At 37.8% G+C, this 26,877-nt stretch overlaps 7 protein-coding genes and 1 non-coding gene across 10 annotated transcripts; 2 read left to right on the top strand and 6 right to left on the bottom strand.

Annotated features, from left to right (window-relative positions):
* Positions 1–752: 752 nt before the first annotated feature.
* Positions 753–2,258, top strand: LOC133717894 (uncharacterized). The gene is made up of 5 exons (XM_062144647.1): positions 753–1,118; positions 1,234–1,419; positions 1,571–1,646; positions 1,766–1,834; positions 1,964–2,258. The coding sequence occupies exons 1-4, from the start codon at positions 957–959 to the stop codon at positions 1,780–1,782; spliced, it is 441 nt and encodes a 146-aa protein (XP_062000631.1). The 5' UTR covers positions 753–956; the 3' UTR covers positions 1,783–1,834; positions 1,964–2,258.
* Positions 2,259–3,560: 1,302 nt separating this feature from the next.
* Positions 3,561–4,581, bottom strand: LOC133714478 (uncharacterized). Its single transcript, XM_062140601.1, has 3 exons — positions 4,276–4,581; positions 4,056–4,178; positions 3,561–3,964 (listed from the first exon to the last, which is right to left on the bottom strand). Exons 1-3 carry the CDS (start codon positions 4,468–4,470, stop codon positions 3,692–3,694), a joined length of 591 nt encoding a protein of 196 aa, XP_061996585.1. The 5' UTR covers positions 4,471–4,581; the 3' UTR covers positions 3,561–3,691.
* Positions 4,582–4,641: 60 nt separating this feature from the next.
* LOC133716880 (uncharacterized) lies at positions 4,642–5,316 on the bottom strand. Its single transcript, XM_062143525.1, has one exon. It carries the CDS (start codon positions 5,314–5,316, stop codon positions 4,642–4,644), a length of 675 nt encoding a protein of 224 aa, XP_061999509.1.
* Positions 5,317–10,652: 5,336 nt separating this feature from the next.
* LOC133717199 (putative lipid-transfer protein DIR1) lies at positions 10,653–11,263 on the bottom strand. Its single transcript, XM_062143873.1, has 2 exons — positions 10,897–11,263; positions 10,653–10,792 (listed from the first exon to the last, which is right to left on the bottom strand). Exons 1-2 carry the CDS (start codon positions 11,237–11,239, stop codon positions 10,776–10,778), a joined length of 360 nt encoding a protein of 119 aa, XP_061999857.1. The 5' UTR covers positions 11,240–11,263; the 3' UTR covers positions 10,653–10,775.
* A 751-nt stretch (positions 11,264–12,014) lies between these two features.
* LOC133716616 (uncharacterized) lies at positions 12,015–12,758 on the bottom strand. The gene has a single exon (XM_062143301.1). It carries the CDS (start codon positions 12,661–12,663, stop codon positions 12,133–12,135), a length of 531 nt encoding a protein of 176 aa, XP_061999285.1. The 5' UTR covers positions 12,664–12,758; the 3' UTR covers positions 12,015–12,132.
* A 126-nt stretch (positions 12,759–12,884) lies between these two features.
* TRNAD-GUC (transfer RNA aspartic acid (anticodon GUC)) lies at positions 12,885–12,956 on the bottom strand. Its single transcript has one exon. It is a non-coding gene; the product is annotated as a tRNA-Asp (tRNA).
* Positions 12,957–13,916: 960 nt separating this feature from the next.
* Positions 13,917–17,293, bottom strand: LOC133715174 (rop guanine nucleotide exchange factor 5). Its single transcript, XM_062141565.1, has 7 exons — positions 16,731–17,293; positions 16,425–16,541; positions 16,165–16,319; positions 15,836–15,910; positions 15,458–15,748; positions 14,787–15,149; positions 13,917–14,699 (listed from the first exon to the last, which is right to left on the bottom strand). The coding sequence occupies exons 1-7, from the start codon at positions 17,041–17,043 to the stop codon at positions 14,205–14,207; spliced, it is 1,809 nt and encodes a 602-aa protein (XP_061997549.1). The 5' UTR covers positions 17,044–17,293; the 3' UTR covers positions 13,917–14,204.
* Positions 17,294–20,687: 3,394 nt separating this feature from the next.
* Positions 20,688–25,686, top strand: LOC133718600 (guanylyl cyclase 1). 3 transcript variants are annotated; one of them, XM_062145468.1, is made up of 10 exons: positions 20,688–20,840; positions 21,416–21,696; positions 21,853–21,977; positions 22,524–22,635; positions 23,027–23,101; positions 23,570–23,658; positions 23,927–23,988; positions 24,563–24,635; positions 25,061–25,136; positions 25,356–25,686. In XM_062145468.1, exons 2-10 carry the CDS (start codon positions 21,544–21,546, stop codon positions 25,428–25,430), a joined length of 840 nt encoding a protein of 279 aa, XP_062001452.1. In that variant the 5' UTR covers positions 20,688–20,840; positions 21,416–21,543; the 3' UTR covers positions 25,431–25,686. The 3 variants fall into 3 exon arrangements, with proteins under 3 accessions (XP_062001452.1, XP_062001453.1, XP_062001454.1); XM_062145469.1 differs by lacking the exon at positions 23,027–23,101; XM_062145470.1 differs by lacking the exon at positions 20,688–20,840 and having other exon boundaries at positions 21,559–21,696; positions 21,835–21,977.
* Positions 25,687–26,877: the final 1,191 nt, after the last annotated feature.

A 26,877-nucleotide genomic window follows, 5' to 3' on the forward strand; every position in this document is an offset into this window, starting at 1 on the left:
CAACACCAATTAGGAGTCAACTGTTTGATGTAAACGGGGGAATATATGCGCATAAACCCCCTCAAATTGAACCCAAAACACACCTTATCCCTTTATCCATTCATACCTTACCTCTCTTAATGTTTGATTCCATGAATGACAATATAGACCACGTGACTTGAAGAAGAGATTACTAATATGTAGTAAATCAAAAACAGAATTGTTTATAGTGTTCTGAAGTATTGAAATTTCAGTACTCAGAGTTATTAGATTAGGTATATTGTATACAGTACTTTACAATATTGAAACTCTATAACTGAGAGTCTTTAGATTAGCTCATTATACATAACAATCAAATTATAATCTTATAATTCACGATTAGGAAATTTCACTACTCTGAAATACATCCAGATTTTATTTTAAAAAGTGCGAATCTACCAAGCTAGAAGGTTTGAAGTCTACAACTTTCGTCTCTGATCAAAAAGCAAATCAGAAAGAGACTAGTCAGCCATGCAAATGGAGAAGAGGACATAACAAAGGTCAAACAAATAATTAGAGATGGGGAGACGTGGCAGAAGGGGGCTTAGATCTAGTTGGCCACATGTCCAGTTGGGTCCCGCGGATGCACCCACGTGTCGAGGACCGGGGGGAAGGGGTAATTGGATGTAGGCACATGGGGGGACTGAGTCGATGAGGCAGGGGATGGGTTCATGCAAAACCCGGCCAAACCCCTATTCTTTGCTTTTTGGGGCCTATAAATCAGAGGATAGTTTCAGTCTCTTCCTCATCTGCAAATCTTCACGTGCTTTCTGTACTCTCTAATTTGTTCTCTTCTCATCTTTGTCTGCAAACCTTATCCGATTTCTGCTTTCTGGGTCGTTAAAGAGATAACTATCAACCATCAGAGGAAAGAGTAGTTAAAGTCGTTCGTTGCCTGACAGAGAAAGCTAGCAGTAGCAGTAACGACCTAACTAGCTATGGATCAGAACAAGAAGCAAGTCGGTACGACAAGCCATAGCCATGGCTCTTCTTCTTCCTCTTCATCCACGAACCTTGACCATCTCTTTGGTCCTAAGGACTCGTCGTCTTCAGCTTCTTCATCTCTATTCGGCTCTATTTTCCCACCACCACCATCCACGGTACCATTTCGATCAGTTTATCAGCTTAGTTAATTAACCAGCTTATTACATCCCTTGTTTTTGGAGTTTGATCGAAAATCTCATTAATCTGAATCTTTTTTCTTTTTTGTTTTAGGGACCGGGGAGAGAAAGAAACTCTGGTAATACTACTCGAGGCAGCAGCAAGGGTTCCGTGCATCAGAATAATGAAGTTGTGGATCGTCCTTGCAACTTTAACTCATCAATCTACTATGGCGGCCAAGAAAACTATAATGTTCCGAAAAGTGGGAGTACTTACGAGTCCCAGCACCACCAGCATAACGTAAGTATATATAAAGTGCCGGCCCGGCTTGATAAACATGTTAATTAATTGATATATGGGATGACTAGCTAGTAACGTTTATGGCTTTTGTTTCTTCAATTAGTTGATTTATATGAAGTATATACTGATGTACGTTCTTAATTATGATCAGTCTAAGAAAGACGGGGTGGATGATGATTCGAATGGAAATAATTCAAACAGTACTTCAAGAGGAAACTGGTGGAAGGGTATGATATTTTGCTTATGGTTAATGATCAGTGATCAACATTATTCGTGTATTCTTCATTACCAACTAGGCAACTATAGGTACTGTACCTAATCCTTAGTATAATTTTCATTTATGCAGGGTCACTTTATTACTAAATCAGTAAATCTTGCTGCACGTACTATGCGAATTCACCACCCTTTGAAAGAGGTAATTAATTAACCCAAGTTCTTGGCCTATCTTACGCCTTTTAGTATGGAGATTCATTGCACTAATTAAGATGCCTACAGTATTTGGTTAATTTTCTGACTGAAAAGATACGTGCTTCTGATTTTGCAGGTGTGTGTCACTCTATGAGTCTGCTGTGAGACTATGCAATTTACCTTAATTAAGAGTATGGAAATAAGATGGTACGGTGCGTTATAGTATGTACATGGTAGCAAGAGCGATCTATCTAGCTAGCAGAAGAACCTCGACTTCTCTTAACTAGCTTTGTTGGGTTTTTTTTATCCCCAGTTAGTGATTATGTTTGGGCAAGTTGCATGTGATCGTATAATTATTACTGCATTATGTGTGTCTAACCTCCTTAATCTTCCATGTACTCCTCCATTTTATATATAAATAACTTTCTATGTACTTATTTTTCATCGAGTGTGTGTTTTGTAATTTTGATTAATAATCTTGATCTAATTTTTGGATGAGTTTTGGTGACCTCATTCTAGATTTAGAATCGGATATGGAGACGTTCTTATTAGATCAAGATAAACTCAAATGCTAAAAAGATAAAGATAAATTGAAATTATGCAACATGAGACTGGTGTTTGTAGAATTAAGGTCCATTGGGAAGGTTTACTACGTAGTAGTACTACATAGCATGAACAAGGAAGTTGTAACATGCAAAGTCGCAAATTTATTATATTTTTCAGTAGCTATATATTTAATATTGTAAAGTACAGAAACTATAGACTAATTAGACTTTAAATTAATAATGCAATACGTACATTTGGGAATGTAAACATATTACTATTACCGATATATCAGTGTAAGCTAGCGACTAGAGTCTAGAGAACCATAGCTCGGGATGCACCATGCTACATTGCTACATAAATAATTAATTACTAATATTGTCCTCTACTTTTCTGCGCTTTTGAAGCTTGGCACGGTGGCACCATATAATCTGCAAAAGTGTTATGAATACTTCGTCATTTTGCAGAATTTACGCTAGCTTAACGTATGAAATTAAAATTCAAGAAAATAAAATAGAAAATAAACGAACAATCGATTGATTGTTACCTCCGCACCTGTAACCCTCGAGTGTAGATTGTTTGCAACGTTTAGGGATGGTGATGGCAATTTTCGGCTTGAGCCCGTGGCTCTGAGATTCTTTAGAGGGGAAAATTTCACAAATGGTCACTGAACTTTAACACATTCGACACTTTAGTCACTGAAGTTTCAAAAATATCACATTAGTCACTGAACTATTACCACGTCTTACACTTTTCTACTTCAGTCTATTTCCAGAATAAAAAACTGACAGCACACCCAAAAGCAGGGGTATTCTAGTCCATTCACTGTTGATCACCTGCCATTTTCTCATTCATTCGACAAAACCCAGAATTCCCTCCAAAACAATAAATTTTCCCTCCAAATTATTCTAGTTTTTCTCACCATTTTTTTTTTTTGCATTCGTCTTTCCACCATAATTATGCATCTCTCTTGGCAATCTGCACGTTTGAAACCTAAGTTCAGCTCTCCTCAAAAAAAAAAAAAAAAAAAAAAAACCTAAGTTCAGCTTCTCTCCATTCTATTGAATACAAGATAACTAAAAGCTGATAATGATATTACACTTCAATTTCAATACATCAGCTGATTATGAAAACACAAACTGGAGCCTCACAATATATATATCAGTCATCATAATTTTGTTCAGAGTCTTGAGCAAACGCCAATGAAGTCAAGTTACAAAATACACCCTTAATTAAGGGGGTGTTGCTACACGGCTAACTGACAAAACTGCCCAAATGCAGTCAATTAACAAAACATGGGTAGCAAAGCTCCATGGTAGGTTCAAGGCCTCCAAACCTTCTTGTTGGCATCTTTTGGTCCTTTAATAGAGTCAGACCTCATAGGTGGCTTCCTTGCATATGACTTGGACCTCACTGTTAGTGAATCATTGAACATGTTTGAGAATGATGGCATTGATGATACAATAGGTTGTGAAGAACTGGTTGGAGCAAGGAAAGATTGCCAACTTGGTTCTGATAAATGCACTGGTTGAGATGAAGCCACACTTTGGACATAAACTGGTTCAGATTGTTGTGTGGGTGTTTGATGGTTTACCTGCACAACAAATTAAATTGATGATGTAATAGACAACAAATTAGAAAATTATAACAATCAAATCTGCAAAATCTGCCACGGAAATCAATACCTCCTGCATCATAGTATCAACATCAACATTTTCATTTGGCATGCCATTCTCGTTTGCCACATGATTTGCAGAATTTAGAACATTATCAGAATTATCAACTTGGTTAACATTTTGAGCTTCAACCTGCATTTGAATTCAACCATTTAATCATGAAAGTTTTATATTAATTGATTCACACTTTAAGAGTATTCAAAACAGTTTGAAAATGATGGGCAATTACCCCAAATTGAGTATTGTTGGCTTGATCATTTCTCTTGCCACATGTTCTCGTATTATGGCCCTTCTTTTTACACTTAGAACAGGTGACTTTAGAATAATAGCTTTTAGGTAACTTTGTAGCTCCAGCAGGTGGTGGTAATTCACCTTCAAATATAGAAACAAAATAATATGGTAAACTAATATCTATGAACGACATAAGTTAGAAGGAAAATAAATACATATGGGTTGGTATTCGTTAGATGTTGTTTTCTGAAGAGGTTTGGTTTGGTCCCCCTCTTTGTTTTACTACTTAATTTATTAAATAAATTCCTCTACGGAGGTTCATCAAAAAAAAAAAAGTTAGAAGGAAAGCTTATAAAACTAAAGTCTAACCTGGTTCCTTATTTCTTGACAATTTGGGTCTGCCAGGTCCCCTTGTGTATTTTGGAGGTATAATTGGCTTCTCCACTACATCCCACTCGTGAACACCTGGAATAGGATTTATAGCAGGCTCATAGGCAAGCATGTACTTCTTTTGAGAGTATGCCTCATGTACATAGTCTTCTGGTGAGTAACCTTTGGAGTATATGCAAGCAATTGCATGTGGACAAGGCAATCCATTTAGATTCCATCTCCTGCAAGTGCAGGTCATTGCACTCAAGTTCACATCATGAAGAGAATTTACACCTGATGCACAGGCAACCCCTCTTCCCTTCACTTGAAACCTGTTGTGAGAGGACTCGAAAGCCATATAGTCATGGCTTAGATCTGCATATTTCTTCAAAAGCTTTTCAATCCTTGGACCAACTTTACACTTCCATCTTGGGGCTGCACACCTCCTATTTGCCAATCTAATCATTAGATTCATCCTCAGTTCTTCCCATAATCCAAGTATTGGCATTTTCCTTCCATCAAGAAATGTTGAGTTGAAGCTCTCACAGTGATTGTTTAAAAGTATGTCACACTTATGTATATCCTTAAAATGTGACCTACTCCAATGCTCAGCAGGTCTATCCTTCAACCAATTCCAAGCACTTGTTGACTTACTATGAATGATATCCATGTTTTTCATAAAATAATTCTTGGTAGTTGACCTTGATGCAGCCCAAAATAACTCTTTCAATTCACTGCCAGTGTGTCCATCTCCCTTGAAATTATTATATAGGTGCCTTGCACAATGTCGATGATCAGAATTAGGGAACAAGTCTTTAACAGCATCCAACAACCCTTTTTGCTTATCACTTATCCAAGTGTATGAAAATTAAGTCATTATTCATGTCCAAGTCATCCTTCAAAAATTTCAACATCCACGTCCAGGAGTCTTTGTTTTCTTTTTCAACAACAGCAAAGGCAATTGGGTACATCCCATTGTTGCCATCAATACCAACAGCTGCTAAGAGTTGACCCTTGTATATTGTTTTCAAATGGCATCCGTCAAGACCAATAATAGGCCTACACCCCTCTTTCCATCCTTTTTTCAATGCACCATAGCAAATGTACATTCTGTTGAACCTCCTAACATCACCTTCCATAATTCCATCAATCCAAACAGAGGTATTTTCATTACTCTTCTTGAGCACTTCTGCATATGTTTCCAACAGGTTGTATTGATCCTCTACAGTGCCTTCTGCCATCTTAGAAGCCCTTTTCTTTGCTCTGTAACACATTTGGTACCCCACCTTCATGCCATAGTCTCTCCTAATAATTGACTAAGGAAATTATCTAGACCAGTTCTTATCACTAAGGACCTTATCACTAAGGAAATTATCAAAGTAACCCTTTGCAATGAAAGGAGCATTACAATGGTAGACTTTCTTTTTGAGTGAGCTACACTTGTGTTCCATATGAAGCGTCCTGATTTGCATTGTTGGTGAAGCATCATCATCTCTAGAAGCCCAAATTTTGAAAGGACAACCTGGAGTAGTTTTGCATACAACCTTTACTCTTTTTTTGTCATTTATTGGGAATCTTAGTTCCTTCTTGGTCAATACAGAAAGCAATCTCACTGTATCCTTAAAGGCATCAGCATTTGGAAAAGTCATACCTAACTCAAATTCTGGTTTCTTGAGATCAGTATCCTTATTGAACACTCTCCACTTGTTCCACCTCTTCTTCTTTTTTCTCTCCCCATTTCTGATTCTTGTTACTTCATCTTCACTTGTTGATGACTCTGTCACACTATGGAAATGGTCAGAATCTTCATCATTCCCATCTGATATATAGCCTTCATACCCCATTTCAGAAAATTCAGTAACAATTTCAATTTCACCATCAACATTAGCCTTGAACACGTCATCATCCTCTTCATGTAACTCATAATCACTATCTATAACATCTTCCCATGTTGGATCATCACTATCAGAACTCTCATCATCACCATCATCGACTTGATCATTATAACACATATCCCCCTTATATCTGGTATCATATCTCAATAACTTCACCTTCTTACTTTTTTTTTTTTTTAATGCTAAAATTTGAATGCCTTCACCAGATGCATCACCTTCGAACTGCAATGGTTCACTTGCCTTTACTATGGCAAACCCATTTCTAATCCCCTGCCCACCAAACTTGACTTTTGGCCTACCCAACTTCTTCACTTTTCCCTTATTTTTGTCTGCCTTATTTCTGTCACTTAAATGCATAATAGGTAGATCACAATTCACTGTCCCATCATCAATGTTGCCCAAATTCATCCCATATGAGCTCCCTGCCTTGTCAGCTTTACCATCTAAATCAAAATGAGACTCATTAACTTCTTGGACATCCATTAAATCTTCAACTACATTATTCAAGTACTTTTTATGGTCAACTAGTTTCGGACCCTCTCCAGTCTCATCCTCTAACTCTGCTTCCTTTTTTCTTCTAACACCTCCACCTACTATGTATATCTGTAACAACTTGGTTGTGGTCCTAAATGCAACCATGTTAGCAACATCTCTATCATTATGTAATTCCAACAATTCCTCCCCATCTCTACTTCCTGGCATCTTGAACCAATACTGAATTGGTGGCTCTCTGTAGCCTAAGTCTTCCGAAATCTCATTTAAAAAGGGCCAAGAAGTATGGTCAGGATCAACATTATCAAACCATGCTACTTCACCTCCTCTATATTGTCTACTACCACTGCCCAATCTGTAGAACCTCCCACCATGGTGTATCTCCAATGAGAACAAATCATCTGAAAAATTAAATACAAACATCATAAATTGTCTTCTAATCAAATTAACTTATTTTCTGTTAAGGATATAGGATTGCAAAGCAATATTAATCCTATGTGGGATTGAAAGCTGACAACAATCCTAATTAAGTCTAGCCAACACTTTTTTTTCTTCTTTCGTTGCTGCAAGTGCCCAAAGTGCTGGACATTCTTTATCAGTTCTTATAATATGAAACTTACATGCTATACCAGTTCAGTAATTTGCACCAAATCCCAATTTTTCTTGTAACTCTAACAAGACAAAACCCAAAAATTCAATAAACAAACCCTTAAACTAAACATCACTTATAAGCCCTAACCCATAATTTAATAAACAAACCCATTCTTTATCAGACCCGAAACCACTAGCCAACCCTAATCCCAATTTCATTAAACAAACTCTTAAACCCTAAATTTCTATATCACTTCAATGCATAGCAAACAGAACAAGACAAAACTCATACAAGGACCACAAATACTGTAATAGTAAGATTTAGTAACCTTTGTAGATGGGGGGCTCTCCACCAGTACGAAAATATCTCCATCTATCCAGCATCATTGAGTCATCCATGTTCAAGATTACAATCTCAAACTTTAACTTTCTCAGATTCGAACTGGAACTTTTGTCTCTGCTCTGAAAAGATTTCCCCCTTTTTGCTTTCTATTCTCTCATAAAACAATTGTGTTTTTGAGTTTTCAGAAAGATTCGATATTATAGACTTGAATGGACTAGAATACCCCTGCTTTTGGGTGTGCTGTCAGTTTTTTATTCTGGAAATAGACTGAAGTAGAAAAGTGTAAGACGTGGTAATAGTTCAGTGACTAATGTGATATTTTTGAAACTTCAGTGACTAAAGTGTCGAATGTGTTAAAGTTCAGTGACCATTTGTGAAATTTTCCCTTCTTTAGAGAGTACGATGGCACAGAGGCACCGTGTGTGTTCCTTCTTCACCAGAGCACAACACTTCTTAGAAACCTCCGCCTTCTCACTTTGTATTGCTGCTGCACACGGCGCCATTTGCTCTACCAAGCCTTCGGGTTCACTTTCCCACACTCGCTTCCAAGCCCATCAACCCTATCAACTATAACCCATAAATCGTGCCTACGATTACAAAGAAAGTCAAGGTGTTGAAAAGGTTCTTGATTGTTGCAACTTGCAACCTTATTCCATTTTTCTGATGATTGATTGATTAATTTCTTACTGAAAAAGCAACATAAATCTCCATCTACCTAATTTTGCATTATATCCATTATTAGCTCATTTAATTTCTGGCATCCATGATCCATAATATCAAATTGCTTATCAAGACCGATCAAGTATATATATTAAGTGGAAATAAACATACTTGAGCATTCTCTTAAATATGTCAGCCACAACATTACACCAATATATAAACTTGGTCTATATATCTTTAAGTTGACCCAATATCTAAGTTTCTTGGTAGATGATATATATATGAACTAGCAACATGGAAGTGATGGAAACTAAAGCGAAACTCCAACTCAGTGATATGCATGCATCCTCACACTTGCTCTTAATTTCTTCAATTACCCTTCAAGGCATTGTATGACCTGCAACCCAGAAATCAAAATCAGCTTTATTACAAGCATTTTTAAGAAATAAAATGGTGATCACAGTATATGCAGACCTCCGTACGATACGGTTCGGAATGTTGCAACGTCTTGGAATAGTTGGTGCAATTTCGCTCCGTTTGCTTTGCATTAATAGAAAGAGCAGTACGTAGTGGCACAGAGGCAACTCGGTTTTCTGATCAAATTTTTCACCTCATTGCAGCACTTAACCGAAACCTTCAAGTTCCGGTCTTTACTTGCTGCAACGCATGGATCAAGCTTCCAACCAGCTCTCTGTGTGCTAATGTTATTACCACATTCCCCTGCCCCGTGACTTTCAATACCACCCACTACCACCAAACATGGCAAGGCTTACAAGAAGAAAGGCTAGACAGCAAACCTGCTTAATTGGAGTACTCATTTTCGCATTCTGTTATAAAACTTTATGATGGCCTAGCTTGTGTTTTTTTTTTTTTTTTTGAAAAGGGCCGGTGCGGCTGCCCTCACGCCTTCATTAATGAAACTGTCGAATACAAGGGGGGGACATTTATGCTGCTGGGTTTAGCATTACGGAAAGTGAGATATATTAGAGTATTGGCTTTTGAAATTTTTGTCACCATTTCCTCTTTTATTGCTGAGAGGGGCCAATTAATTAGTGTTTTCTGGCTAATAAATTAATGTTTGCTTTACCAGAGTCATAGTGCATCTTGACAACTTGGGTAAAGAACAGATTCTTTTTATTCAAATTGACAACTTTATGGCTGCAAAAAAAATGATCGAGGATAACGTTTCCCTTAATCCCTTCCAAATTAAACCTCATTTGTGATTCTAAAAAAAAAAAAAAAGGGAACCTTATTTGTGGGTTGATCGAATGTACTATATGGTTTTTTCTGTATTTGCTTTGACCTTACATACACAATATATGGAACGACCTTGTTCTTAAGGTTTAACTTCCATGAGACCGTGATCTCACTTATTTTAGAAATTAGAATGAACCGGCCATAAATCTTCTGCCAGGCCTGCATTGATAACATTAACTATCTTATTAGCAAATAGGGGAACGAGACCAGCCAAGGTTGAAGCAGCTGTGCCTTCTGCAATTAATCTTCGATTTCAGCCTAGGAAGTATCAGCATATGTTAATTAGTTTTTTGAAGCTACTCAGAATATGAGTTTAACCTAAGAAGCAAAAGAGATGCCAAACTACAGATAACAAACCTGATGGTACGTGATATTTGTTCTCTAGCTGATGAAAGTTCTTATCATTCATTTGGTACTTTTAACTATAGATTTGGTTGGAACATTCTATGCCACCTCGTTGATAATCAAAGATGGAGAACTAACACAACCAATTGCTTCGTATGGTGTAGTACGTATTTTACAAATCACTTTGAGATGCCATAAACATTTACTGCAGATTTTATGACTACCAAAACTATGTCTGAATGCTTTGAAATCATGTGATTGATTAGCAAATCATTCTTGATTATTTGATTGCTCTTATAAGAAGCATCGATCAATGAAGCTATAAGTGTAGCTAAACTCTATTGCATTTTTGGGTGTTTCTGATTAGTTAGAAAACAAGACAAATGATGCTAAACAATGATAAAATGAAGATTATGAAGAGGGTTAAACTTAAACACAAACACTATTATTTATTATTTCAGGTGTCTGGATGTCATAGTAAAAAGCTACATGAAGTGGTTACAGAAATAGTGCGATACAATCTCCAGCACTCCTTGGACAGAGTCTTCAGGGTAATGTATAAGCTGCAAAAACAGAGAATAAAGTGTTAATTTCAAATGAGAATGTAAAAAGCATCAATAAAAATTGATTGAACTCGATAAACAGTGTCGATAAATTTTCCACAAACCTCCACACTTGTAGCCAACAGGACGATCAGCAATGTTACAACGTTTTGGAATAGTAAGAGCAACTTCTGGTTTCACTCCTGAAGTCTTGGCAGTATTAGAAAGCATCACGGCGCAGAGGCAGCTTGGGTTCTGACCTATCCTCTTTACCTGACTGCAGCACTTAGAAGAAACTGCAGCATTCGCATCTTGTGCTGCTGCTGCACACGGAGCCAGCTTCCAAGCCTCAGTGTCTGGGTTGGATTTTCCACATTCACCAGCCCCATAAGCCCCATCGAACTGAGCGACACCCAGAATCACAAGAAAAGCTACGAGCAGGCAAATGTTCTTCATTGCAGCTTCCATTTCTTCAATGCAATGCAGAAACACTAACCCAACTTCCTGATTTATACTACAACAAGCAACTGAAAAGTTACTTACACTATAAACCCACCAGACATAAGTGGAGGTAGCACTATGAAGGCGGTATGTTTTTTATTGCGGCACGGCAGCACCTACTCATTCAGGCAATGGATTATGATTACCTGGCAAATTAGGCCAATGAAAATTATCTATGCATGTCTCAAGTGTTCGCCACACCATTCCATTACTTTTGTCATTTATCAGAAGAGGCAAGCTAGGGAGCAGCAGACAGCATAGCACAAACCCATTTCAAACATCTCCCCAGCTACCTACTAGTTCAATATTGTTTCTCTAGAGTATAAATCCATTAGCTATATATAGCTCAAATCACTCTTACTCAATTATACCTCCTACCTCACCATTGTTTCTCTAGAGTTATATTCCAAACCCAGAAGCCATAGCTCAAGTACTGAAGCTTACTGAGAGCTGGAATAAGAACCTAAAGTTCAGTTCTTATTACGATGTTAAAGTATTGAACTGCCACCAATCTTTAAATTTTATGAACTAACATTTGCACTATAATGACACCAATCCCACTCCGCTCATAAGACAGTGCTGGTGGGCCATTTCAGACACTGATGCTCCAATCTGAGGGTGTTCTATTGTGCTCGAGTTCAATGGTCGGGAGCCGTTAGGATTAGTTGATTGTATTGTATTGAACTAACAATAGAGTAATCGCAAAATAATATCATCACTTCATGTCGACTAATAGTACCACTCATCCTAACATTATTCCATTAATCAAAATAAAATCTTCATTGATACACCACTCATCACATATATATCTAACTTAGTCAACAAAACCATGAACAAACGAAAACCAAAATTCAATTTCCTCATCGAGTGAAAGCATAGACAACAGTGACGACATAGATGACGAGGCCCACGGGGACGAAGATGACGAGAGGAACGATGGCGGCGAGAGTGTGGTAGCTCCCGCAGGCGGGAGTGCCGAGCTTGATCTGGACGACGTTGACCAAGGCGAGCATGAGGAAGACGCAGCCGGAGACGGAGCCGACACCGGAGACGAGCATCCCGGCGCGGAGGAGGGTGCTGTTGACGCGGGCGAGAATCTCGGCGGGGTGGTAGGAGGGGGTCCGGGTGAGGCGGATCCCCTGCTTGAGGGCGAGGGCGACGAGGCTGGAGAAGAGGAAGGAGGAGAAGGAGTACACGTGGAAGGCCACGAGGTCCTCGGCGACGGAGGGGCCGGGGCTGCAGTCGGCGGAGTCTTCTGGCTCGATGAGGGTGTTGGTGGGGTCATTGGGGTCCCATGTAAGGCCGATGAAGACGGCGAGGGTGAAGAGGGAGTTCACGGTGACGATGCCGTCCAGGGCCGTCATGTGGATGGCGGTTCCGACCGAGGGCATTTTGGTAAAGTGGCAAACTTCTTTGCACACTGCGAAATTTCTGGGACTTCAGTGTGATTGTTGGAATCAGCTGAGTGGGGGAAGGGGGCCAAGAGACAACGTTTTAACGTTTTTTATTTCCAAAACTACGTCATGGCTTAGAATAATTAGAACGACGAAACGACGTCGTCCCTCGAGAAAAAATGAGCAAAAATGTAAAAACAACAAAAAAAAAAACAAAACGCCGTTGCCGGGGATCGAACCCGGGTCACCCGCGTGACAGGCGGGAATACTTACCACTATACTACAACGACCTTGTTGTTATGGTGGGTCTAAATATTTTTCTTTGTTCACTATATTTTTTTTTTCTATTTGAAAATTAGAACACAATAAGTTCTTTTCAATGAAGGGAGAAGTCTGGAATGAACCAAAAACTTTGTAGACCAACAGACGCCGTATGCTTTTCTGTTAGACTGCCTCACATACGACAAGTTAGATGAAACTGTAAATTAGGAAGTCAGTACATGGGCTTTTAGGGGAGAACGACATAGGCAGCTGCCTCGAGGAGAGAAGTTTGCAAGACTAAATAGTGGTCTCCATCAATATTCCTGTCTACGAAACATCAGAAATTGCTTTGAAGAAAACTGAAAAGTGCAAACTCTATTTCATATTTTGAGGGCGATCTGATCTAACTCCCTAAGTTGATGCAGAAGTAATTTGCAGCCGGAAAGAAAGGCACAGTTAATTGGAAAGCAAGTTTCAGATCTAGCAAAATAGGATGAATTCTGGCAAATCCTTTGTAGTAGTTGGAGGCGGAAAGAAAAGAGTCTGGTATCATCCCCAGTTTGAGGTAAAGTCCCGAACGATTCTTTGCAGGCGTGCTTTCAACTCGTCCAACTCGTCATATCGCTCAAGGCAGATCTTTGTGAGGTAACTTCTATAGGAAGCTGGGACCGGAGATATTTTCCCTCCCCAAGTTACCAGAAAACCCTCCTCCTTTAACATCACAGAAGAGAATTTACACTTGATGTCTAAATAACGGTCAATATAAAGTAATCTGATCCTGAGGCTCTCGACTGGCCACGTCAATGGGCCCCCTTTAGTCTACAAAGTTTTTGGTTCATTCCAGCCTACTCCTCAATGAAGTGTTGGCGATATATAGCGGGCACAAATTGCACTTTGGCTTAGGTTCCATGCCTCTATTGTAGTCAAGTTTTCAAAAATTGTTTTTTTTTTTTTTTTTATCAGTTATTTGAATTACAAAGAATGAATGAGACATTTGAACAAGCAATCTCTTGTCAATATATTCCTTCTGCATAAATTAACAAACATTCTGATCTGATGTCTCTATTCTATTTCCTTTTAGCTACATTCAAATGCAAACCAGGGACTTAACAAACAGATTAAATTCCCCCCAACTTAAAATCATAAATACTTAGTTACACCAAGAGGGTAGTAGTAGAGGTTTTCTATCTTAAACTTCCTTTGCATCTCTAGTTCTATCATTTGTTTCCAACATTTTGCCTCACATACTTCAAGAGACTGGTTTAGGAGGCAAAGCCTCAGCGGTCAAGTTGGCGCGATTTGGTCCCATTTTGGTGGGAAGAGTCCTTCTGACGATCCAAAGTTTCTGTGCCATGTATGGAAACAGACCCTTCAACTGTGTTGCTACATATCCTTGGCTTTGTCTCGACACCAAGATAATTTGTCAAGACTCTTCTAACTCCAAAGCCGCGACGAGGAGGCTTGTCAACATTGTTGTTGTTGTTGCTGCAGAGAAAAGGAGTCCTCTCTCCCCTTGCAGGGCTGATTAAAGGTGCAGGGGATAAGTTAGGATTTGTAGAAGCTCTTCTGAAAGGAGTGCTTGAGTGAGGCACTGAATATGTGACTGGAACCTTCTTTCGAGAAATCACACTGACTGCAGTAACTGATGAGATTCTATCAGTCTGTTTAGCCAAGTCATCCACATACAGCAAGTCATCAATGCGAGCCACAATGTTAAACGCGAGGCTCTCCAGAACTCTTGAATAGCTTTCAAGAATGGATTTCCCAACATCCTGAAAGTTTTGAAAACAAGAAATGTTACCGTTACAAGCTTATAAGGAAACAAAATTAGAGGAAAAAGGACTTCAAAGTTCTCTAACCTTGTTGTATTGAATCTTGCTGGTGTCCAAGATAGTTTGTGTAAGACAAGGGAAACGCTGCTTCAATGAAAGCAGGAGGCTTTCAGCTCTTTCTGCCAGCAAAGCTCTCTTATCCACATCAATCACTAGGTCCTTGACCATTTCCCATGATGACTTTGTAGTGGAGCGGTTTGGAATAGTTTGGGATTTTGAGTGACCGTGACCTCTTCGACGCCAAACAAATATTGAGGCTTCAACACGGTTTGCAATCTCAAGAGCAACATGTTCGCTGGACAGGTCAAGGCAATCAAGCAGAAACTCTGGCGAGAATTTATCTGATGTAATATATCGGTAGATTATATCCCCAAGGCAGGCCCTCCCATTCTGATCACATATCATGCCGAAACTCAATGTCAGATCATCCTTTCCAAGGATCCAGAAAATATCATGAAAAATTTTCTATCATTTGTAATCTTATAGCTGTGAAGAGCAGCACACAGTAACTCCTAAACTAATTTCTATATATCAGTATCACCTTTAAAGTTATTACGAACAATTTTGTAACTTCTACTTAAGTTCAAAAAGACTACTAGTATTGAAATCAAGGGCATGTTGTGCATTCACTTCATGAAAGTTAAAGCATACAAAGAAACAAAAGGCTTGGCAAATCTAAGAAGTGTTGGTTTTCAAACCTTAGGAAGAGTTTCCAAGTACGATTCTGGAACTTCCATGTCTGCTAAAGCAAGGCTATTGATAGCCATTGCAGCTTTTAGTATCTGATTTGTGCATTCCCTTGTGTGATGCAGCTGCTTTCTTGCACTTTCACTGAGACCATCAGATGCTACACGTGGTACAGGTAGCCACCACTTCTCCTCTTGCCGCTGGACTGTTTTGCGAAAAGAGGCTGAGCCATCGGCTTCTGGAGCTATAACTCCTTGATCAACATACCAGAACTCCGTATTGGCGAAACTATCTAGTATATCCTAGATAAGGAAAAAAGGGCAGGTTAACTCAGAAAGTTTGTAAAATTGAAAACAGAACATAATGAAATAATCAAGGTTAGGACTCACAAGAAGCATATTGTCTAGCTTGCGCAGTGCTGGGAGATTCATAAAGATATCTGATCTGGGAGTGCAAGTCATGACCTACAGAATACACCAGCAATAAAAACAATAAATATTATGTTGAAGTTTGATGATGGCCTTTTAAAGAAAAACAGTGGCAGAATTAGGCTCATAGAACACATGTCACACATTAAGTTATCCAAGTTTAAATGTAATTACTTTCCTATCTTTGCTAATAAACAAGACACAGATTAAGCAAAATACAGGACACAGATTGAGCAGAATTAAGACTGCAAAATTCAGAGCAGAATTAGGACTGTGTAACAAGAATTTACCTCTAGCTTTTTTCCATCAGGAAATGTTTGCCAAGAGGGTATCAATTCCACAATATGATCACTAACACAAATTAGCCATTCCATCTCTCGTTTCCACATCGATTTCTTTTCAGAAGGCAAGGGTTCCAATCTCCACAGTTGCCCAAAAATGGTAGCTTCGTATTGAACAAAATTTGAATCAATGAAAAAAAAAAAAAAAAAAGATTGATAATGGATTATACTGAATTTCAAATTTCAAGAATCTGGGAAAATGAACATACCACAAAGATTGGTAATGGCATTTGAAATAGCCATGGCCGTGCAAACCCCTTTACCAGACCCTGACATGTCTTCACCAAGCAACAATTTTGAAAATCTCTCTTTCATCATATCCATCTCTGAATTTACAAACACCAAAAAAAAATTACGAAGAAGCACAAATAGGCATGGTTTCCAAATCCAAAAACAGATAATAATCACAAAAAATCCTACAACAAAGGAAATAGTTTCAAACATGTTAAAGTTTCAAACTTTCACAATCCTATAGCAACCCAATTAAGCAAAAATCATGAAAAACAAAATCCAACCTGCAATTTTGGCAGCCAAATCCTTATACTTTGAATCATCAACATGTTCCTTCTCTTCAGCTTCATCCAAATCAGCTAAAGCAGTTGAGGTTTTGCACAATTCAGCTTTCCTTATAGGCCAGCCCAACAGAGCCGGCGAGTTGGGCCCTTTTCTCTTCCCTTCCTCACTTGAAGTCTCTGAGCTCGATCTACTCGAGCTGCTCTCTCTCGACTCGGCACTGGAATCGGTCAGTGACTCAGTCCCAGCTGAAGACTTGAACCCACTACTTCTCTTTTTCTCACAACTCTCCCTTTTCTTCGATAAAGCTTCCATCTTTTCAACCTCAGAATAAGCTTGAACAACAACACAGGGAATGCAGAAGAGTTGAGCCAGTGTGTTTTAGCTCAGTTGCATTTGAAACTCTCAAGGGATTTGTGAGATGGGTTTTTTAAATCTGTAGTGAACGTGTGGTGGTGTTAGATAGGAGACACTGTACTATATGATTTTGTACTCACTCCTCTCTTGAAAAAATTTGAGTTTTGATGAAGGTAACTGTCAAATGCCACATGCCAACGTCTCTTTTCTCTCTCTCTCTCTCTCTCTCTCTCTCTCTCTCTCACCCTCTGAGTAGAGAATACGTTCAAAATATTAATAAACTATTGGACCATTGTAGAAGAGAGAGTACGGATTTGTCAATTGTAATTACAAGACTACCCCTTTAATGTATGAATTGAAAGGAACAGGTGGGTTAGGTTTGGATTTGAGAAACTTGTTGATGATCATCATGTTAAATGCCCAAAATAAAAATGCATTGAAGGTAGCCTGCCATTTTTAATCTGTTACTTTTCTTTAATGAATGAAACTTATTCTGAGTAATGACCAAAATAATACAAAACCAAACTCCAAAAATCAAATCATTCCGAAAGTGGCATGTCATTTTGTACCCGACTACCAAATCCTAAAATCTCTGGATTTTTTCTTTCAGTGGCGTAGTGATTATAATTTATGAGAACCATATATTATAGGTAGCAACCATACACTAAGTCACTTAGCCAGAAGGAAAATTTAATTGCTATTTAAATTTCTGGATTTCTTTTAATGGGTAGAGATAGTGATGCCCTTTTATGAAGAATGTGAACCAGAAGATGTAATTTGGTGAGGGATTTGGAGCAATCATACATGGCTATTTGGGTGAAAACAGATGGAGGGCTATTTTGGTAATCTGGGTTTCCGTTGCAAAATTTGAATGTGATTCCAGATTCGGTAGCCGTTTAAAGGGGGGTGTAGGTTCTGTTTCATGTGGGATGAAATGGTCCATCACCTACAGAAAGCACCTCGGAGAATGACTCTTTTACCTTATTCTATTCACCTCCTAAATTTCCTTTTGGACCTTTTTGCTTGAATTTTAGTGAAAAGTGAAAAAAATAACCTACAAATTAAAAAGTGCAAAAAATTTACTGAGCTTTAGTGTTGTTTGGACTTTGGAGTTGTTGTGGCATAAAGAAATTTTAAGTTCAAACGCGATAGAATTTGGATCGGGTAATGACGAGTATAGTACGATTGAAAATCATGAATTTTTAAAATATATACTTCAAATGCTTAGAGAATACTTATCAAATAACGAGTTGAAAATCATGGACTTCTACATTTTGGAACAGTTGGTTATTGAGCTCTAAATCATCTTGGTGTGGGTGCCTTAGGCATAGATGAGTAAAATCATGCACATTTAAGATTTGGAGTTGCATTTGATGGGATGAAATCTGCTGTCCCAAAAACCCTCTCCCAACACTATCCCCATGCTTTGATTGGCTTAGAATGATTAAAAAAATCATTATCTTAATCTTTCTTTCATTTTCTAATCTTAATGGACCAATCAGAATATGGAGACAGGCTTGGCACATGGTTTTTGGGGACAGCAGATTTCATCCCGCATTTGATTGGTTTACTCAAGTCCTCTAAACTAGGGTTTATAAAAGATCAGTCATTAGTGGAATGTTCATAGAATTCCTCTTTTATTTTAGGTTGAATTCCAACTCCCCAAATGTTGCCAACTTCCAAAAGGTCAAGTGGCCTAGAGGCAAAAGCCCCACAAGTTTATAATTTGGGGTGATTTTACATGCATGGTGGAGTGGGAGCAGCAACAATTAGATGTCCAAAATTTCAAGATCCCAAGTCCCAATTAAATAGAAAAATAGAAAAATGAATGAAGAACAAAAACATAAAGCTTGACTTGTAAGTTGTATATAGCCGTTTGTGACGGCGAAAGCAATAACTTATGAAATCCTTGACTTTGGTATGTGCATTGCTTTGCCAAAGTTTGCATTTTTAATCATTCACTTCTTCCCCCTTTTTCTATTCAACTTTGATGAGTATGACTATTGAACTAACATTTAGCTATGGACTTCCCAGACATACTATCGTGCAAATAAGTGTTGATGGGGATGCTTCATAGCTTGGTTTATGAAAGATTTTGAATTTTGAACAGGTTCATCTCTTTTGCAGATAGCTTTGTACAAGAATTTACTATAAATATAACATCATGTCCTAGTTTTGTTTACAATCTTTGTATCTCGCTTGTTTATTTTAAATCACAAAGTAGATTGACCTCTACTAGATTATGGATCTGAAACACACCTTGTTCAACTCCACATGGGGGAGAATTTAAGACTTTGTAGACAAGGAGCCTTAGCAGGGAGGCTAAGCTTGGAGCCTATTCCATTCAAATGCCTATAGGATAGAATAAATACATAGTATGGAGTAGTACACAGTACATGTGAGTAATGGGCGCGTCTTTGTCATAAGGAGTGGAGGACCCTTTATTCAAATTTAATGACACCATAGAATTTGGGTGAAAGTGTGGAATGATTTATACCAATCTATTTTCTCACCACACCCATTTCCAAAGTGGCCAACAGACCATATGCCTCCTTTATAGCCCCATCAGCAAAGATAAATCTTATTGGGCTTTTCTCCCTCAGCCCACTTGGTCAAGAGAAACCATGATACTGATCGTGCTCAATTACAATGCAGTGCTGTAAGTACTACAAAATCTTAAAACCGTTATGATCTATTTGGTAACTACATGCCATCATACTGTTATCCAATTTGAATGTTGGTGATGTCTGATTAATTTTATTATGGTGATCAATCAGGATCTCTGCAACCCCTTATATGACCATGATGTTATAAACTTGGTGCCTCCATGTTTCTTAAAGATCATTCAAGTTTATGGAAGAAAAAACTTGGTTATTAGCCCCCGTGAAGTGTCTATTAATGTGGGTCTCGAACAAGTTAACCATTTCGCTCTTTTTGGCCTTTCAAGAAACAACTCTAACAATAAGAGTTTTGGAAGGACTTTACTACTTAATTATCAAAGCTTGGCTTCCCAACCGATCATGAGATTGCGAAGTTGTTGTTACTTCGTTATCGTTTACATCTAGCTACCACGAATCCTTAAGTTGGTTTAGAAATCTGTATGTCACAGATGCAGAGCTATTCCTATATGCTAATGAAATTCATGCAATTGTTTAGTTGGTTCTCTAAATTTGTGGATTCTGCATCTGAATTGCTTAGTATCTGCAAAACAGTAAGCTTAGAAGTAATGTGGGGAAATTCCTCTTAAGAGGTCTGTCACATTTTCTTCATTCATTTCCCTCCTCTCTTTTTTTGTTTACCTTTGATGAATACTAACATTGAATAGAGTCCACAAATACACTTCATTTCAAACTCATTGATATCACTTCGAGCTCCAATCCAGATTTTCAGTTTTTGAAAGATATAATTGTTGAATTGGGTTGTAGTTGGTTTTTCAGCTACCTCATTTGTCTTCACATAACTCTGGAGTTGTGTTGTGACTTGTGAGTAGCTGTAAAGGTAGTAGGTGCAACCATCACTGGATCACAAACCCAGAAATGAGAGGGACAAAAATACCCCTATGACTCGGCTTCTCATTTTGTTGAAAAACTATCCATAACCAATATATATATAATGGCTTGGACCAAAAACAGAAACAGAAGAATAGAACATTGAATTAGAATCTGAGTATTTTGTCACCGAGGATTCAATTAGCACCGACACAATTCAGACAAGAATCTTCGAGGCAAAGGTCCCATTTCTCTGTTTCAGCAAAGGTTCGGCTTTTATATGATTCCCAGAATCCCGATACAAATTATTATTATGTAAAATAATCTGAAAATATTACCTAGGATCGTCTCCATGCTTGCTTTTGATGTCTTGGATCACAAAGTATTGATCTTTAATGCCTTTCTGTGAGGAATTGCTTATCTTTATTATTGATTATGCTAGTTTGTTTCATTCTTTGACATTGGTTGATTTAGATGCAAAAGTTGAGATCTTTGTTCAATCTGTTGTTCCTTTCTAATGTCGAAATTCAATCTATTGGATGCGAATTAATAAGTTATATTGTAAACCATGATTTCCACATTAGATTATATGTCTCTTGGCAAATGAATTGCATAATCGAATGTAGACGTCTGTCAAAACTTAGCTTCCGTTATTATCATTTGGATTAGAATCAAACGGGTCTAACTGAACCTCCTAAGATGATTCATGCTTCATGCCCTGGAAACAGTAGTAATGGACAATTTCTTGATTAAGGCGTGTTTGACATTAGGAGAAATTTGTCTTTTTCCTTATAATTGTTAGTTCTGAAACCTTGCATTTTCGCGTGTTACAACTGCAACAGGTTGTAGAGAATCATATACCCTTAAAACAGTTTGGGAGAAAGATATGACGGGCTAACTGAGTGAAACCACTTCGACTATTTAGAAGTTCGAGTGTTGTGGTGGAAAACCATAGCGAATTTGGTTAATCATGTGGCCTTCATATCTGCTGTTTAACAAGAGGGAAGATGTAGAAGCATCAGATGGTGAAAATTCTGATTTGGTAGAATCATACCCATGTGAACAGTCACCGAGAGATGGCAAATGTCATCTTTCTGCCTTGCCATGCTCGCACTTTGTTGAAGTGAGTGCTTGTGACCCATCCTTACCTTTCTTATTGATACTGTATATTCAATTTTTTTCATTTTGATGCTCTGATACAATATATGGATCCAAATTCAAAAGAAGACATTAAATTTGAAGTTAGTTTGAATATTTTTAGGTGTCTTGGTGCTTATAGGTCCCACACATAAACCAGCTATATTCTTGGGATTGTGGCCTCGCCTGCGTTCTGATGGTTTTTAGGACCGTTGGCGTTGATAGCTGCGATATTCAGACATTGGCAGAGCTTTGTTGCACAAATAGGTGTTTCCTTGTTTACAAATTCAGATCTTTAATTCCTTCTGTTATATACTTTCCTCTGTAAACACTAGTCTTTATAATTTGTTCGTGTTTCATAAATTAATGAGTTTGGAGATTAGTGACTATAGAAAGTTTAGAACACTGGAACCCTGCCTTGATCTATTGTGATGATACTCAAGTTCTAGTTCTAGTGGCAGATAAAATTATTCGTTCCTAAAAGGTCTTTTGTTACAGAAGGACTTACTATATCCAATAGATTCCATTACAAAATGAATAACGTGAAATACTCCTCTTCTTTTCTCATTCCATGGCAGATGACTTTATATTATTACATCTTATGTTGATCAAATAAATGAATATATGCTGTAAAGTTGTAATAGATATGGGGTATGATAGAAATGCTTGGTACTTTTTAGTTGCTAAATTTCTTAGGTTTATACTTTATACATCAGTCAGCAGTCACATATTCAAGTGTTGCACTTAGGTTGATATTTAATGTAAGCTTATATGAAAAGTTTCTGATACATCTATCCTAATATCTTATTGCAGCATTTGGACTGTTGATCTAGCATATCTGTTACAAAAGTTCTCTGTTAGTTTTTCCTACTACACAGTAACATTTGGAGCAAACCCAAACTATTCTGGCGAGACATTTTACAAGGTGATTACCTCTTATTCAGATAGATAATAATTTGAATAACAGTATTTCTTGCTGGTGAGTGTGATGTGTGACTAGGCTAAAATGGCTGTCTGCAAGTTCCAAAGTGCACTTCCTACTCTAATTGTCTATTCATTATAGATTTGTATATATCATATGACATGAGAAGCAAACTGCATATCAATATCTTTGTCTATTATGCTTTCTAGGCACTAGCTGAATGCATGGATGCAAATGCCACTTATTGTGTATCTGGAAATGAAAAGAAACTTAGAAAAATGTTACTTATTTTTATTTTAAAATGGTTTTGGATGTAAAGATGTTGTTTCACATGAACTTTGCTCATCTGGTATCATCCTGATAAACACAAAGTTTTGGGTTATTTATTCCGCAGGAGCAATTACCTAATGATTTGGTTCGAGTTGATACACTATTTCAAAAAGCACTGGAAGCTGGAATTAGGATAAAGGTATAATTGTTTTGGGGAAAATTAGTTAAAAAATTGTCCCCTTCTGTTAAATTCATTGTAGTACATTTGCAAAGAAAAGACAATTTGCAAAAAGGGAGTCTTCCTGAGGATGGGTTAGTTGGGGGCGGGGACTACAGTTTGATACTCAAGTATGACCGAGGAGATACATGCTATATTTCATAAAGTGTCACCTCACATCTAAGGCTTGCATTATGGTGGTATTCTTTGTTTTTCTTTTGTATGACCTGAAGGCATTGGTTGTTTCATAAAGTGTCGCATCACATCTTAGGCTTGCATCATGGTGGTTTTCTTTTGTGTGACTTGAAGTTTATGTTCCATTGGAGGTAATAAGGTGGTTGATTTTCTGCAAAAGGACCAAAAAAATAGAGCTTTGCATTTATCTTTTTCCAAAATCAAGACATCATTTTTAATTTGTTGGAGCAAGGCGATAAACCTTAGTTTTTACAGTGCAGGTCAGTCGGTCAAGAAGAAATTTGTTTCTTGATTCTCTGTGGGAAATACATTGCCATAGTACTGGTTGATCAGTATAAGTTGAGGTACAACTTTTGCATATGCTCATCTTTCGTTTTCCCCCTTGATTGGAAAGTTTCCTCCTTATTTATTGTTTGCAATACATATGAGATATATGTCTCCTTCCTCTATGTTATTATGAATAGTTTATTAGCATTTCATTTGGCCATATTTCTTATGTACATCTCCATTTTTGTATCTTTCCTCCAAATTCTCCTCGTTTATGGTTGAGTTACAATTAGAGTATTTAATAGTGTGCTAATGTGAAATATTTCTGGAAAACTTGTGTCACAGCCCATCTAGTCAGGACAATGTTTTTATCTCAGACCGTTGTGGGAGCAACTCTGATTACACAGGTAGGACTATTTCTTTTGGATACACTGGTTCAGTAAGAATTTAAATAAAAGTTTCCCGCCAGTCAGTGTTGAGAGTTATGCTTTTGGTTTATTACAGGCTAAATATATGGTTTGTGACAAGCTTAATGATACTTTTGTTTTTATTTTTTCTGATGAGAAAGAGAGAGCTTCATTGAGGCAATATACTGTAGATGTATCAGTGTGTGAAAGAAAGTAGGAATATGTTTGTCTTAGACTCTAGTGATACATTTAGTGAAATTTCTTCTAGCACGTATATCCCTGGAGATGTAAGATCTTTCTACACATTGTTCAAATGTAGTGGGACAGGTTGTAGACTTCTTGGGTTCACAACGATGATAGCATGGCTTCTGGGCCTATGGGCCACTGTTTCATGTTAATGACTTTCCTAGAAAGGTAGTCATAAGCAGAAATTAGTTTTATCGTAAGATACCCCTCTAACATGATAACCTTCTTAGTACACAGTTTATAGTATAACAGTTAAAGTTAACCATTTTCCTGCGAAGTTTGGGTGCCTGGATGAATTGATTACTGAGTAATTTGTTCTCTTATATAGGTCATTATGTGATCATATGTGGGTATGACACTGCTACGGATGAGTTTGAGATTAGAGATCCGGCCTGTTCAAGGTACTATTTTCACTGCAACTCAATTTCTGTTGGTAAGAAAGACTAGTTGTTCATTATCATGTATCAACCCTATGACATCCCCTTTACTGGGTTTTAACATCAAACAAATATGAGGAGTACTACCACAAGAAAATCACAATGAGCTAATCATAATCTGCAAATGTAACTTAGAGGCTGTGTTATGCTGGCATGTAGTTGATACTGCTGAAGAAGACAAATTGGATGGATATTTTTGTTACTGAACTGGCTTTGATTTCTCATGCCTATAGATAATAATTGCACGCACCAGCATTAACACTCGAACTCTTTTAGGCACTTTCTTGGATGCACATTTGAATTGTTCTCCTACTATTCACATTACATCTTTTATTGGGTACCCAAGTTCATCTAGCTTATTGAAGTGTGTATTTGGATAAACTGTGCAGGAAACATGAAAAAGTATCGTCAACATGCTTAGAAGCAGCCCGTAAATCCTTTGGTACTGATGAAGATCTTCTCTTGGTAATCCAAATAGGCCTCAACCATCTTTCGCTTGCTCATTAGTTCTTAATTGCTAGGTGGTTGTTCGCATGACTACGTAGATATCTATGCATTCATCTCTTGTGAAGTTTTTATCTGACATTATCCAGGGACAGAAAGAATGGAAAATGGAGAAAATTATCTGTACTGGGAGTTGAAGCTTATCCCCGATTAATTAATTTTGTCTGGATTTGCATGCAGATCTCTTTGAGGAAGAGTAGGAAGCCAGATAGCCCCTCAATACAACTTTCTCGGAATGATAATATTAATTCCTGACATGTATTATTGGTCCAGAAGAAAAGCATATATCACAGGTTCTTCGTGTACAGCACACGTCTTACAAAGCAAAGAATTATTTGTCTGTTGATAAATATCCCAGTATGGACCAGCCGATTTGTGACACTTGCACAGCAATTATACATACCAATTAATTGTATGCCATGTAACTTGTATCAATTTTATACCATCTCCAGCAACAGATTCTTAAAGCTCAATAAATTAAGATCACATGATCTTTCCTGGTTTGCTGTCATTCCTCAAGTTCATTTGGATTTAATCTTCAGTCAGTACACTTTAACCGTTTTAGCCATCTTTCAATCTTCCTAGTTTTTTCCGACTCCAACTCTTGCATGCAAGATGTTATTGGTTCAGTTGAGACTTGAGAAAGTAACTACATTTTCAGACTGATATACTTGTGGTCCAAGTCTTCTTATCTGAGATTTCCGGGGTAAGAAGCGAACCATGAAAATTGGGTCCTCAGCCTTTCAAGTATATTCACACGAAATACCTACCGTTGTATAAATTTGGGCGGGTCTCATTTAGCTACACCGTATCCAACCGACAATTTAGAGAAGTTGACAGCCTAACTTATCAAATACTTGCTTAGATACATGCATGATCGTTTTCTTCCATGTAACTTCATCTTATGGTTCATGCTCTCCTCGTCAGAATTGTAAATGTTTCTTTAAACGATCTTGGTTCTGGACTTCGTTTTCATGGAGACTTCGTGCCACCATGTGTGGTTCTGGACCTAATGGACTAAATGCATGAATGCTCTGCTGTAAATATGTTTCAAGTGCCAACATTGGGAGAAGACACACACATGCACGAGTGCGCACGTATATGTATTTTGTAATATACCAAATTCCCAAGGTGGGTTTTAGTCCTTGTCTTGGGGTAGTCTTTCTCCACAATTGAGGCACCACTTCCATGTCTGTGTCTCAATAAAACCCTAAAAAACCCTAATCTAAAACAAACACTACCCTATAAACTATAAACAATGGAAGATCGAGTTGGGTATGGTCAAAGCCTCAAAGGAGGGTTTTTGGTTTTTAGCCATCCAAGAATCTCCTAAAACAAAGATTCCGACAGGCAACTCTTTCTTTCCCGGAGAACAATGAAACATGTTCCTCCATACAAAGCCCATAAGTAGTACTATGTTTTATACATGTATGCATGATTCTCTTTGATTTCTTTTATAAAGGCAAGAATGGTAAGCCATGCTCTTATCTGGTTCTAATGTCTATGCCACCATCACCATGTAGGTCAAACTAGAACACAAAATCTCGGTTAATTATATCGAGAAAATGAGTCCATTCTTTTTGTTTTCCAGCTGTGGTCACCTTCCATGTTCAGCTTTGATTATTCTAATATATGATTCTATACTAGTTAAACTGCATTCCATGGTGCATCTTCTGTTGTCCTCTTATTCGTTTTTGTTCTG

The sequence above is a fragment of the Rosa rugosa genome, chromosome 6 (genome assembly GCF_958449725.1).
Source record: "Rosa rugosa chromosome 6, drRosRugo1.1, whole genome shotgun sequence".
In the NCBI taxonomy this organism is placed as follows: Eukaryota; Viridiplantae; Streptophyta; class Magnoliopsida; order Rosales; family Rosaceae; genus Rosa; species Rosa rugosa.

Excerpts from the sequence above, each read along its gene's own strand:
- LOC133717894 (XM_062144647.1), top strand. The coding sequence starts at position 957 with ATGGATCAGAACAAGAAGCAAGTCGGTACGACAAGCCATAGCCATGGC. Across the intron at positions 1,119-1,233 it reads TCCCACCACCACCATCCACG|GGACCGGGGAGAGAAAGAAA; the intron begins GTACCATTTCGA and ends TTTTTGTTTTAG. Across the intron at positions 1,420-1,570 it reads CCCAGCACCACCAGCATAAC|TCTAAGAAAGACGGGGTGGA; the intron begins GTAAGTATATAT and ends AATTATGATCAG.
- LOC133716880 (XM_062143525.1), bottom strand. The coding sequence starts at position 5,316 with ATGGATATCATTCATAGTAAGTCAACAAGTGCTTGGAATTGGTTGAAG.
- LOC133716616 (XM_062143301.1), bottom strand. The coding sequence starts at position 12,663 with ATGCCCTCGGTCGGAACCGCCATCCACATGACGGCCCTGGACGGCATC.
- LOC133714478 (XM_062140601.1), bottom strand. The coding sequence starts at position 4,470 with ATGTCGTTCATAGATATTAGTTTACCATATTATTTTGTTTCTATATTT. Across the intron at positions 4,179-4,275 it reads CCAACAATACTCAATTTGGG|GTTGAAGCTCAAAATGTTAA; the intron begins GTAATTGCCCAT and ends ATTCAAATGCAG. Across the intron at positions 3,965-4,055 it reads TTGATACTATGATGCAGGAG|GTAAACCATCAAACACCCAC; the intron begins GTATTGATTTCC and ends TTTGTTGTGCAG.
- LOC133717199 (XM_062143873.1), bottom strand. The coding sequence starts at position 11,239 with ATGGAAGCTGCAATGAAGAACATTTGCCTGCTCGTAGCTTTTCTTGTG.
- LOC133718600 (XM_062145468.1), top strand. The coding sequence starts at position 21,544 with ATGTGGCCTTCATATCTGCTGTTTAACAAGAGGGAAGATGTAGAAGCA. Across the intron at positions 21,697-21,852 it reads CATGCTCGCACTTTGTTGAA|GTCCCACACATAAACCAGCT; the intron begins GTGAGTGCTTGT and ends TGGTGCTTATAG. Across the intron at positions 24,636-25,060 it reads AGAGATCCGGCCTGTTCAAG|GAAACATGAAAAAGTATCGT; the intron begins GTACTATTTTCA and ends TAAACTGTGCAG.
- LOC133715174 (XM_062141565.1), bottom strand. The coding sequence starts at position 17,043 with ATGGAAGCTTTATCGAAGAAAAGGGAGAGTTGTGAGAAAAAGAGAAGT. Across the intron at positions 16,542-16,730 it reads TTTGGCTGCCAAAATTGCAG|AGATGGATATGATGAAAGAG; the intron begins GTTGGATTTTGT and ends TTGTAAATTCAG. Across the intron at positions 14,700-14,786 it reads GCAAGATTCAATACAACAAG|GATGTTGGGAAATCCATTCT; the intron begins GTTAGAGAACTT and ends CAAAACTTTCAG.